Here is a 12,493-nt window from a genome sequence, read left to right as displayed (position 1 = left end):
CAGATCAGACATAAAGATTCTTGCCTCAGTCTACTCCCTGCTGTAATAATTTTATACTGGCAGAGAAGAATTTAAAGCATGATTACTATTTTTACATTGGGGGGCATCCAAGGGTGCAATTCCCTCTACCCACAAACTGAAGTGGTACGATCCATTCTACCACCTACCTTCTGGTGCATGTTTATAGACCATACATAATAGGAATATTGATTGCAAGAAGAACCTGATTTTAAAAGACTAAAGTTGCAATCATCATCCTGTCTACTCAGAGGTAAGTCTTACTGAATTCCACAGGGGATACTCCCAAGTGTTGGCTAGACGGGGAACAGAATGCATTTCAAGAGCAGCAGTATCAATACTGAACAACTGCCAAAAGAGCTGAATGTAAGTGCATAGTGCATCACGAAATAGGAGATAAATCCTTTTTACAGCACGAAGATCACATTTGTTATCCTTTTTGTAGGCCTTAAGAAGTACAATGGAATCCATCAATTCCATTTTTTATACCCCCCAAAAATTCACTAATACACAAAAAAACCTTGCGGTTTAAGAACATACCTATAGCCCACAGATCTTTCTATCAAACTTTAAAAAGCAGGGAAATTGGGCAGCTATAGTGAATGTACCAGGGAAGCAGGAGACCTGACCTCCTCTCTGAGATATTGTACTGCCCTACAAATTGGTCAGAATGCAAACACACTTTGGGTTGGTCTTTCACAGTCCAATCCACTTCCTGTGTAGCTTGGAAGAATTTGGTAACATGTGCCTGTAAGCATATGGTGAGTGGTGGCAACATCTGCCATCTCCAAAGATGGAGAATTATATATTTGTATGTTTGTTGGTGTTCTTCTTACTTTGCTTCTTTTCTGTGTTACTAAAGTTTCTACAGAGAATCTAAACTAGAAAATTTTATTTCCCTCATTATTCATCTTAGAAATCTGTGTCAATTCTATTTTTATTAATTTCAAAGTCGTTTTATTGGTCAATGTCATATGATGGTGAAGACAGCCTTTTGTGTTTAAAATTGGAGGTTATGTTCTATTTCTATCTTGGGTGCATTAACAGCTGAATCTGAAACTGCAGTTTGATGTAAAATCAGACTGATTACAATATGCTGCTACTTCAGCAATGACTCTAGCTGTTGGAAAAAAGAGGATGTATGTTTTCAGCCTGCTATGTTTAAACCACTTCATTTAAGACAAGGTGGGCACGGTCAATTAAAAACACAGAGCACACCATGCATTTTGCTAGAATATATTTCACCTCTCCGTTTTATCTTGTGCAAACTAAGACACTCCTGAGGTCCACTGGAGACTATTCTGCAGAAGTCAGTGCCATTATTCCACAATTATGTTTGGAGATTTTTTAGTGTAAATTTTGCAAAGTGTTGCTGTGCTTCACATATTCACAGAAATAGAAACAAAAGAAAATGATTTCCTATGAGAAACTTCACTAAAATTGCAAAGTAAATCAGTTAAAGTGACCATCTGAACTATATCAACTGTCCTAATAATGTTGCTTCCTCCCTGCTAAAACAAGATCAGCACAGCACGTCTTCTTTCTATTATTTGGGCTGATTGCAGGTGTTGCCACCACTCACCATATGCTCAGAGGCACATGTTACCAAATTCTTCCAAGCTACATAGGATGTGGATTGGACTGTGAAAGACCAACCTAAATTGTCTTTGCATTTTGACAAATTTGTAGGGCAGTGCAGTATCTCAGAGAGGAGGTCAGGTTTCCTGCTCCCCTAGTGCATTCACTATAGCTGCCCAATTTCCCTGCTTTTTAAAGTTTGATAGAAAGATCTGTGGGCTATAGGTACGATCTTAATCCGCAAGGGTTTTTTTGCCTATTAGTGAATTTCCCTGCTTTTTAATCCAGGAGATAAGAAATGGGATCCTGTGCAAGTTTGTTGAGCATGGATTGATCATTTGCATGCTTATTGAATTCAGTGGGAATTCAGTGCCCTCCACGGATTTTTATTGAAAATTGTTTATTTTGAAGATGTGTATTTGTATGCTGGTCTATGACCGTAATAAAGTTATTCATTCATTCATTCAATGGGATTTACTCCCCTGAAATCACGCTTAGGATAGGTGAAACTGACCACAGGGGATGGGGTGGGGAGGAGGAGGAAGAGGAGGAGGGAGGGGAGGAAAGACAGAAGGGAGGACTTGGATGGAAGCAGGCAGGAGGGGGAGGGGAGGAGAATGACAGGTTTGATCATTTGCATATTTATTGAGTTCAGTGCAATTTACTCCTGTGCAATCATGCTTAGGGTAGGTAAAACTGACTGGGGGGGAGGGCTGGAGTGGGCAGGGGAGGAGGAAGAAGGAAGAGGGAGGGAGGAGGGAGAGGGGGAGAGGGGGAGGAAGTGGAAAGCAGGTATGATCATTTGCAATGAGTTTGATGGGATTTACTCCTATGCAATCATGGTTAGGACAGGAAAAACTGACCATGGGGGTGGAGGAGGGGGAAGGAGCGTATTGGAGGGGGCAAAGAAAGGGGGAGGGAGGACAGGTTTGATCATTTGCATGCTTATAGAGTTCAATGGTATTTCCTTCCGTGCAATCATGCTTAAGATAGGTAAAACTGACCATGGGGAGGAGGAAGGGGAGGGGGAGGAGGGGGAAGGGATAGGGGGAAGGAGAAGGGAGGGTGGGTTTGATCATTTGCATACTTTTTGAGTTCAATGGGATTTATTTCTGTGCAATCATGTTTGAAAATGGAAATGGACTGCCTTCAAGTCGACCAGACTTATAGCAACCTTTTGAGTAGGGATTCATGGTAAATGGTATTCAGAGGTGGTTTTACCATTGCCTTCCTCTGAGGCTGAGAGGCAGTAACCGGCCCAAGGTCACCCAGTCAGCTTCATGGCTGTGTGGGAACCCTGGTCTCCCAGATCATAATCCAACACTGACCTGGGGGAGGGGCAGGGAGGGGGAGGAGGACAAGGAGGGGAGGAGATTGGGTGGGTTGGCACTGGGCAGAGGGGAAGCCCCTTTCATTTCCAAAAGAAAAACATTTTCAGCATTTCCCCCACCTTTTTATTCTACAGCAGGCACATGTAGCCTCCCACCAAAATTTAAACCAAAGCTGTCCCTGGCCATATCCACACCAGGCCTTTATTTCACTTTGGACAGTCATGGCTTCTCTCAAATAATCCTGGGAAGTGCAGTTAGTGAAGGGTGCTGAGAGTTGCTAGGAGACACCTTGTTGCCCTCACAGAGCTACAATCCCCAGAAGAGGGGCTGACTGTTAAACCACTCTGGCCACTGGAGTTCTCTCAGTGGAACAGGAGTCTCCTCTCAGCACCCTTCACAAACTACACTTCCCAGGATTCTCTGAGGGAAGCCATGACAGTCTCAAGTGAAATCAAAGTCTGGTGTGGGTATGGCCCCCTGATTGGGCAAGCCAAGCAGCTGTGAGTCTGGCTTTTAGAATGGTGACAGTTGGTTCTTACTGAGCATGCCCGACGTTATCATAGGGTTCAAGCCAAAACTTCTTAAATTAATTAAAAATCAGCCAGGCATTTTTTAAACTGCAGATGATGAAGGTCACGGTATGGGGCAAGGTCAGTGTTAGGATTACAGGTACTCTGTGAACATGGCTGATTTTTCATGAATTTCAACAGATTATGAGAACTCTGACAGAAAAAAGTCCAAAAGGGCTCTGGGGTTTTTTTCTTTCTTTTTAGAATTTGAACTCTCTGTTCTCTCTGACTGTTTTGTGTATCGCCATGAAAATTTAGAGGGCTGTTAAGCAAGTGTTTCTGAGTTCAGGACTATAAGTTTTGTAACGTTTTGTTTTGAGATGAGCTTATGGGAAGCAGCAGAATGGCATGGGGGGTATTTTCAATTTCACATTGCGGAATGTAAAAAATCCACGCTGGCTATAGTATACAGCCACTCTCGTGGCTCTATAATAAATAATTGAACTAGGCAATTTGTCATTTTCATCCCATCACATCCTGGACCATTCCCAAGACTAGATCAAAATGTACACAACACAGCCAGCATTGATTTCCATACATTTAAAATGGCCAAGTCATTTAACAATTGCAATTAGTCATTCATCATTTAACATTATTAATTCTAAAACTATTCTCATTACAGAAGAGGGCTGGTTAAAGCTTTGTCCCTGTTTTGTTGTTGTTCTTACATACACCACTTTAAGCTATAGCTCTAAGAACTCCCTGGGAAGAAGGGCATTTTCCCCACTCTTATAAAAACTAGATTAATCAGGGACAAAGCAATATAGCAACTAGTAGTCATGACAACCAGAGCTAGAGACACAATTTGTATTGACAACTAAGCCCAGCAAGCATGCTTTAGATCCAAGGAACCTCCACTAGAGAAATCAGAGTTATTTTGAACATAAGGAAGGTAAGAGGACTGCTCAACAGGACTTGGCCACACTCCTGAAGAGGAATGAAGCAGGGTATGGATTGTGATGCTAATAACGTCTGTCACAAATAAGATTCTGTGCAGTTCACCGCACAGGGCTCAACCCTATTTGTTTTATTAACAAATTAGTGATGGTTTTGTGACAGGCACAGATGAAGCAAGAGCTAAACTGCCCAATGTGGCCACCTTCTGGTTCATACGTGAATTGCATGTTAGACTTTCCAGAGCTCCTGTTTATTCAGTATTCATCCTGTTTAATGAACGGCAAGGTATAAAAGCGTAAAAAGCCCTCAAAGACTGATAGAACGCATCTTATAAATGCAAATACACAAAATTACTATTTTTCTTCTATTAATAGTTTATGGTAGGTTTCATTAAATTCAGCTTTGAAACATGTTCTGATGTTGAGTCAAATTATTTGCCAATTATTATACAAAATTATTAAGATTTTTATTTTAAAATCTGAACATGATCCACGAAGAGGAAACATTACTGCCTGCAGTTTAGCTCCTGTGGGTGGTAAGGATATCCTCTCACACAAAGAGAGACAGAAGTCACTGTGCCAAAAGTTATCCTAATAAATGACAGTACATTAACTAGGTACAATTTTTTGTAATTGATTGTGTGTTTTTATGTCTAAACTCTTCAGAGTTAAATGAATATGGAAATCATATGTAAATATGATTTGCTGCACCTAGATCTAAAGAGAGTTCTAGTGAAAATAATATGCATTACACATTGCTACTCAAAATAAATCCAGAAATTCTGCTTATTTTAGTGGAAGGGCCGTAGCTCAGTAACACTTGCTTTGCATGCAAAAAAGGTCCCATGCACAATTCCAGAAATGTCAAGTTAGGGCTGGACCCAGTTTGAAATTAGAGAGAGAGCTGCTGCCAGTCTGGGTAGACAATACTCAGCTTGATGGAACAATATCTGACTCAGTATAAGGCAGCTTCCTATAGACTCCACATGCTTTAATCTGAATTTAGAAATTGGAGTGAGATTTTGTTTAACCTTTAAAGGACAGTGTAATGGATTAGAGGTAGGAGATGAGTGCCACAGGGTTACAGGATAAGTGGATAGTCAACAAGCTCAGCTTCCTGAATACTGGAGCTTTATACAGTTATTGGCCCTACCCAGTTCTAGTTGTTCAAAAGCAAGATATTATCATAATACAAGATGCCTGAGAACCTGGATAAGGGCACACATGCAAATGCACACAGGATTGCACATCTATTCGAAAGCAATGAGTGCATGAATAGACTAGATCCCTCACTTGGGTTCAGATTTTTGCCCTTGGTTCCAATCTTACAAAAGATGGATGTACATTAGCCAAATTTACACATATATGATCCTGTTTTCCCATGTGAATCTCCTTAGCTAAATCAGGGCAACTGTCCATGGCTTGGATTCAAAGTAGCACATGTAGAACTCTACTCATACAACAAGCTTTCCCATCCTTTTCACTGCAGTCCCTTGGGCCCTCAGAGAAACCACTTCTGAAAACAAAATGGAATGAGAGTGGAAGGCGCTGTATCAATGTGTGTGTGGAAAGTCAGTGAAAATCACGGGACCATCTTGCATGGGTCAAAGTGACTTTCCACTCAAGCAAGCCACCATTGGATACACAGCTTCAGATTTTTCAAACACATCCAACTGTATGGACTAGAAACTTGCCATTTTTTAAAAAAACGACATTAGATTCTTTAGATTCTGCATGCATTATCAAATTCTGCTATACAAAATTCTGGATGATTGAAAACCTAAAATGTACAAATCATAAAAAATAAGTTACCAAAGAGTTTACAAGCATTAACTTATTCTTTATGTTCATCCAGTGAAAGAAAAAAAAGCCAAACTTTTACATAGGCCAGTAATATTCTGGCATTTGTGTTTAACTGTCAAACAACGTGTTTTAAAAAACTTTTAATTTTATCTGGCTAACTTATGCGTTTGCTTCCAATTATTTTTTAACTCCAATTATTTTTAAACAGAGTCTCTCTAAAGCCTCTGCAGTAGTATCAAAGAAAGGAAAAACACAAAAGATGCAACCTACAGAGATGATCAGAACACTAATTATCAAATAATTTAATGATTTAGTGACTGAGAATGATCTAATTATTCACAGCCAGTGGGCACAAAAGAGAAAGAATCCTGCAAAGCCTGTACAGAGAAAAGAGCTCTTTTTTTTCATCATAACACTACCACAGTGACCAAAACTGTTTGTAAAGGCAGTCTTGGTATTTTTTTAGTCTCCACACTTCTTCCTAAACTAATGTAACCTGTTTAATTAGAACTCAAATCATTCCCTCTATTTCCAAAGTTCATGGGTAACTATGGATATAACAGTAGATTTGGGGAAACCTGAAAGTTTGCATAAGTATATAATAATATCTAGAAAAAAATATAATGGAGGAAAACCAAAAAAACAGTCCTATGAGTGAGAATCCTCTGTGGCTGTGGAATGCTGACCAATTGTTGGGGGCAAGGGGGAGAGAGGAACAAAAAATCAGGTGGCAAAGGGAGTGAGATGGAGTATCATACAGTCCCAACCTGGGGGCTGTGACCCCCAGGAAGGCAGCAAAGTAATCCAGCGGGGGCTGCGAACAGTAAAGAAATGAATTATTCATTTTTTTAAAAAAAGTCTTCACTCCTGGGACACTGTCTGCTCCAAACTGCCACTGCAGACAACACTTCCCCCTTGCTCCAAACAAGAGGGAAGGACTTTTGCTGAAGAGCCAGAACGCCTTTCAGGCGTGCCGAGGGCAGGCATCTACCTATAAAACATGTGGCAGATGCTAAAGGAGGCTGAGGGTGGAGCTACCAGGAAGAGGGGATTATTATCAATGACTCCCATCTCCTCGCACTGCCGCTGCTGATGACGACACCCTTGCTCACAACGAGAGAGGAGAGGGCTTTTCATGAAGCAAAAAGAAGCAAGGCTGCAAGGAAAGGCTGCTTTCCTCCTTCCTTCCAGGAAATCAGCCTGCCTGCCTTTCGTGCCTCCTGATTCACTGCCATCTCCTTTTAAAAATTATTATTAGCTGAAAGGCCACCTAGATCTAGCCTTTAGCCCAGATGAAGCCAGGAGCAGTGAGGAACCTCAGGACTTGCTCGCTCCCCATCTCTGAGGCTAAGTGTGTGTGTGCCAGCATCCCTCCTTTCTTCCACCTACACTCCCCCCCATCTCTCTCTCCAAGATGCTGTGGCAGTTGAGGACTTCCCCCCTCCCACATGCCCAAAAACATGTATGCCTGCAGATGTTTGTATGAGGGACAGGTGTGTTTGTGAGTGTGTGTGCACTGATCTGTCTTCTGCTCCACTCTCATTCCCCAAGTGCACGCTAACCAAGTCATCAGTTCTGAGGATTATCGCAAGGCCTAAAAGCACTAACACCTCCCCTCAGTCTATCTACCCTTTTGTCTTCACAATCTAGCATCCCCATGACAACTACATTGCTGCTTCTATTATTATTATTATTATTATTATTATTATTATTTAAAAAATCAGCAGGGTGACAAAGGCTGGGGTCTACATATTGCAGCTGAACTGTATTAATTTATTTAATTATTATTGCATTTATATCCTACCTTTCCTCCAAGTTGCTCAAGGTGGTACATGTGTTTTATCCTTACATAGACCCTGTGAGATAGGTCAGGCTGAGAGACTGTGTCTGGCCCAAGATCATCCAGTGGGCTTCATGGGTGGGTGGGGATTTGAACCTGGATCTTAGTTCAACACTGTAACCCACTGGTGTTGGGAGACAAGAATGTACATCTTCGGACTATGTGTGTGTGTGGGGGAAGGGGATACCAATCTGATAAACTTTTGCCTTAAGAAAAGAAAGCAACACCTCCCTGTCTGCAGGAAGTTTTTATGAGAAGCGATATTTGGAGATGTGATTTTGCTATGCACCATTTTTTCAATTAACAGAGGCTAAAATTACAATTAGCATGGGAGGGGTCACAAAAAATTTTGAGCTTAAAAAGGGGGTCCCATATTCATAAAGGTTGGGAGCCACTGTCACAGAGGAGAGAATGGCTGACTGACTGGAACACTGAATAAGAGCACTTCACACACAACATTTTGTTGCAAACTCCACTTGTAAAATACAATTTCTAATTTCTCATATGCATTCCAAGACAAAATTAGTTGGTTTTTTTTAAATTAAACACTTCCATCATAGTTGCAGTTTGTAAATCTAATCTACTTCAAACAATGGTTAATGAAGGAACTATTATTTTCACTGGAACACGTGTAACATGAAAACATGGTTAACATCAGGAATGAAAGGGGAGAAATCATTTGAAAAAGGAAAGGAGTAGTAATTCACAAAACTGGTTCTGATTTACAAATCATGATCTTAGGAAATCAGCATTACACTAGCACTGTGGCAGAAGAGGCAATGCAGCAGGCACTAGCCATAAGTTCCTATTATATTTTATTACCTTCTCAGGACTCTTCAGGTGAAGTCCATTTTAGACCCAGCAGAGAAAAAAACAGGTGTATAAATGAGTCAGGCTACAGCTTTTCAGGCACACACCACTGCAACAGTAGCCAGCTGTATGCCCTCCATAGCCACATGGAGCACAAAGGTCACCCAACTCCAAACCAGGATTCTGTGCCCTCTTTTGGATACTAATTTGGAAGCTCTTGCCTGTGACATTAAAAGGCGGCATGCTATGTCAATACAATTATCCATATGAGGGCCATTACACGAGTTGCCGCTGGCATTTTGTTTTGCCAATAACAGCTTGATACTACCCCTATGAAGACAAACATGTATCTATTTTTAGAAAACAAGTTTCTTAAATGGGTTGATGTCAGCATGTCAATTTCCTTCCCCTGGGCTACACCCAAACACAGGGAAGGATACTACCAAAAAGGTACTAGGTCCAGCGGAATAAAACACCTACCATTTCCTTGAATGCTGTCTCAATAGCCCCCATGATGAGGCACTCGTGAGAGATCTTCTTCTCTGTAAAGAAACGAGTCGGTGGGGTGCCTGGTGAGCCCGGAGCTCCAACGCTCCCACGTAATGAGGCTGCCCTGGTTAGAGTTCGGGTGTTCGTATGCATGCTTTCTGGATCCTCCCCCAGGCAGGTAGGGGGAGGGACTGCTGAGTTTTTCAGGATGTCCACAATCTCCTGTAGCTGCTCCACAATATGATGTTGAAGCAGTTTTGATGCTACAACTGCTGCTCCAGATCCAGCGTGCCCATCAAATAATGACCAGTAGTGGAAAGATATCCCGTCTGATTCCTGGAGAAGAAAAGAAACATAAATGAGTGAAGGTGGAATGGCACCTCAATCATTAAAAGGATACATTTCCCAATCTCAAATCCTGAAATTACTTTTCAGAGAGAGATCCAGATTACTATGCCCTTGCCCGCCATGCACGGGAAGCATACACAAGATCAGTTTTTATATACTCAGGATTCATTCAGACTAACTTGCAACCTCATCTCATTATCATCACTCTGAATAAAAGAATCTATTGTAAAAAGGGAAATAAAAACCAATCTTCAGCCATTAGCACCATTGATGCATTATACAGCTACGAAAGCGGCTGTATACTATAGTCAGCATGGATTTTTCACATTCCGCAATGTAAAATTCTGATGCCATTTTAAATGTATGGAAATCAGTGCTGTCTGCGTTGTGTACATTTTGATCTAGTCTTGGGAATGGTCCAGGATGTGATGGGATGAAAATGACAAATTGCCTAGTTCAATTATTTATTATAGAGCCACGAGAGTGGCTGTGTACTACGTGGATTTTTCACATTCCACAATGTGAAATTGAAAATACCCCCAATGCCATTCTGATGCTTCCCATAAGCTCATTTCAAAACAAAACCTTACAAATCTTATAGTCCTGAACTGAGAAACGCTTGCTTAACAACCCTCTAAATTTTCATGGCGATACACAAAACAGTCAGAGAGAACAGAAAGTTCAAAGTCTATAAAAAAGGGGGGGGGAACCAGAGCCCTTTTGGACTTTTTTCTGTCAGAGTTCTCATAATCTGTTGAAATTCATGAAAAATCAGCCATGTTCACAGTGTACCTGTAATCCTATTACTGACCTTCATCATCTGCAGTTTAAGTTAAACAATGCCTGGCTGATTTTTAATTAATTTAAGAAATTTTGGCTTGAACCCTATGATAACGTCAGGCATGCTCAGTAAGAACCATCAGTGTTCTAAAAGCAGACTCAAAGCTGCTGGGCTTGCCTCATCAGGGGGCCACACCCACACCAGACTTTGATTAAATGTGAGACAGAGTTCCCCTGACAGAGCTCCAGTTGCCAAAGTGGTTTAACAGTCAGCCGCTCTGATTGAAGCTCTGTGAGCAGAACAGGGTGCTTCCTAGCAACCCTCAGCTCCCTTCACTAACTACACTTCCCAGGATTCTTTACCAAATGTTACCAAATTCTTCCAAGGTACACAGGAAGTGGATTGGACTGTAAAAGACCAACCCAAATTGTCTTTGCATTTTGACAAATTTATAGAGCAGTACAATACCTCAGAGAGGAGGTCAGGTCTCCTGCTCCCCTGGTGTATTCATTATAGCTGCCCAATTTCCCTGCTTTTTAAAGTTTGATAGAAATATCTGCTGACTATAGGTACATTCTTAAACCGCAAGGTTTTTTGCCTATTAGTGAATTAATATATGAGGTTCTCAAGTCCAGGAGATGGGAAGATGGTCTGTTCTGGATGAGGTTGTACTGCCCTGGAAGAAGCAGGTTCATACCTTGGGATACTCCTGGATCCAGCCCTGTCACTGAAGGCCCAGGTGGCCTCAGTGACTAGGAGTGCCTATTTTCAGGTACAGCTAGTTCACCAGCTATGACTCCTTCTTGGACAAGAACAACTTTGCCACAGTACTCCATGCTATAATAACTTCCAGACTGGATTATTGCAATGTGTTCAGCAAGGGGCTGCCCTTCAAGACAACTTAGAAACTTCAGCTGGACCAAAATGCAGCTGCTAGATGACTGGCTGGGGTTGCCTTTAGAATTCATATAATCCCTGTTTTAAAACAGCTCCAATTTAAGGTGCTCATGTTAGTGTTTAAAACCCTAAACAACTTAGATCCCAAATATCTGAAAGACTGCCTCCTTCTGGACAGACACTCTCAGGTGTTTAGATCAACAGAAGCAGCCCTCTTGGTAGCTCCACTGTCATCAGAAGTTTGGGGGATGGGAGATGGCCCAGGAAAAGCCATTCTGTGCGGCAGCCCCTAACGTGTGGAACTTCCTTCCCACAGAGGTGTGCCTGGCACCTTTATAATACAGTTTTTGGTAAATGGTGAAGATGCACCTCTTTACCCTGGCCTTCGGCAGCTGAGACGTGTATTTTCAGGACAAACCTATTCCTGTGACTGTAATTGTTCTAATTTTTTTAATACTTAAATTTAAACTGTTGCAGTCTGCCTTGGGACCTGCTGCATTAATAAATTTGATGATGATGATGATGTCCATTAGTAGAAAAGCATGTTAAAAGGATGATCAGTTTTAAGCACTGGTGGTGGTTACAGTAGCAGCATACCTGGGGGGGGGGAATCTTGAGTTTACAGTTGTTTAGCATCCTTAGTTCTTTATCTCTGAGATAAGGCACAACAAATACAAATACTGACCAGCTTCATTGTGGTTCTGCCACAGGAGAATCTACCAATCTGCCACTGGATACATTTTTTTAAAAAAAATCAGTGACACTTTTATAAATAAATAAAATAAAGATATTTTATACAGCACCATCTCATAAAATATCATGGCAGTGTACAGCAATATGTATACAATAAAACATAAAATACATTTAAAACACAAAATCATTAAAATGAATCAAGAAAGTTTAAAACCAAAGCATAGGCCTGTCAGCATAACAAAGTCTTCAAGAGACACCTGAAAGGCAAAGAGTGAGGATGACTGCCAAAATTCTACTGGAAGAGAGTCCCACATCATGGGACCGTCAACACTACGTATCTGACTTCTAGCTAGGCTGGTCGGGCCTCTGTAACATGGGGGGCAACAAACAACATTCCTCTGGATGATCTCAGTTGACCGAGTTGGGATATAAAGGCTCAG

The 12,493-nt window shown here is 41.3% G+C and overlaps 1 protein-coding gene across 4 annotated transcripts in view; it reads right to left on the bottom strand.

Moving 5' to 3' along the window:
• PPM1H (protein phosphatase, Mg2+/Mn2+ dependent 1H) overlaps nucleotides 1-12,493 on the bottom strand; it is a 152,897-nt gene that overhangs the window by 89,527 nt on the left and 50,877 nt on the right. For all 4 annotated transcript variants that reach the window (XM_061639856.1, XM_061639855.1, XM_061639853.1 and 1 more), the window contains exon 3: nucleotides 9,326-9,670. In XM_061639856.1, coding sequence (XP_061495840.1) covers nucleotides 9,326-9,670 — 345 coding nt within the window. The remainder of the gene's footprint in view (nucleotides 1-9,325; nucleotides 9,671-12,493) is intronic.

Source organism: Rhineura floridana, chromosome 8, assembly GCF_030035675.1.
Source record: "Rhineura floridana isolate rRhiFlo1 chromosome 8, rRhiFlo1.hap2, whole genome shotgun sequence".
Lineage (NCBI taxonomy): Eukaryota > Metazoa > Chordata > Lepidosauria > Squamata > Rhineuridae > Rhineura > Rhineura floridana.
This window is presented reverse-complemented; position numbering and strand designations above follow the sequence as displayed.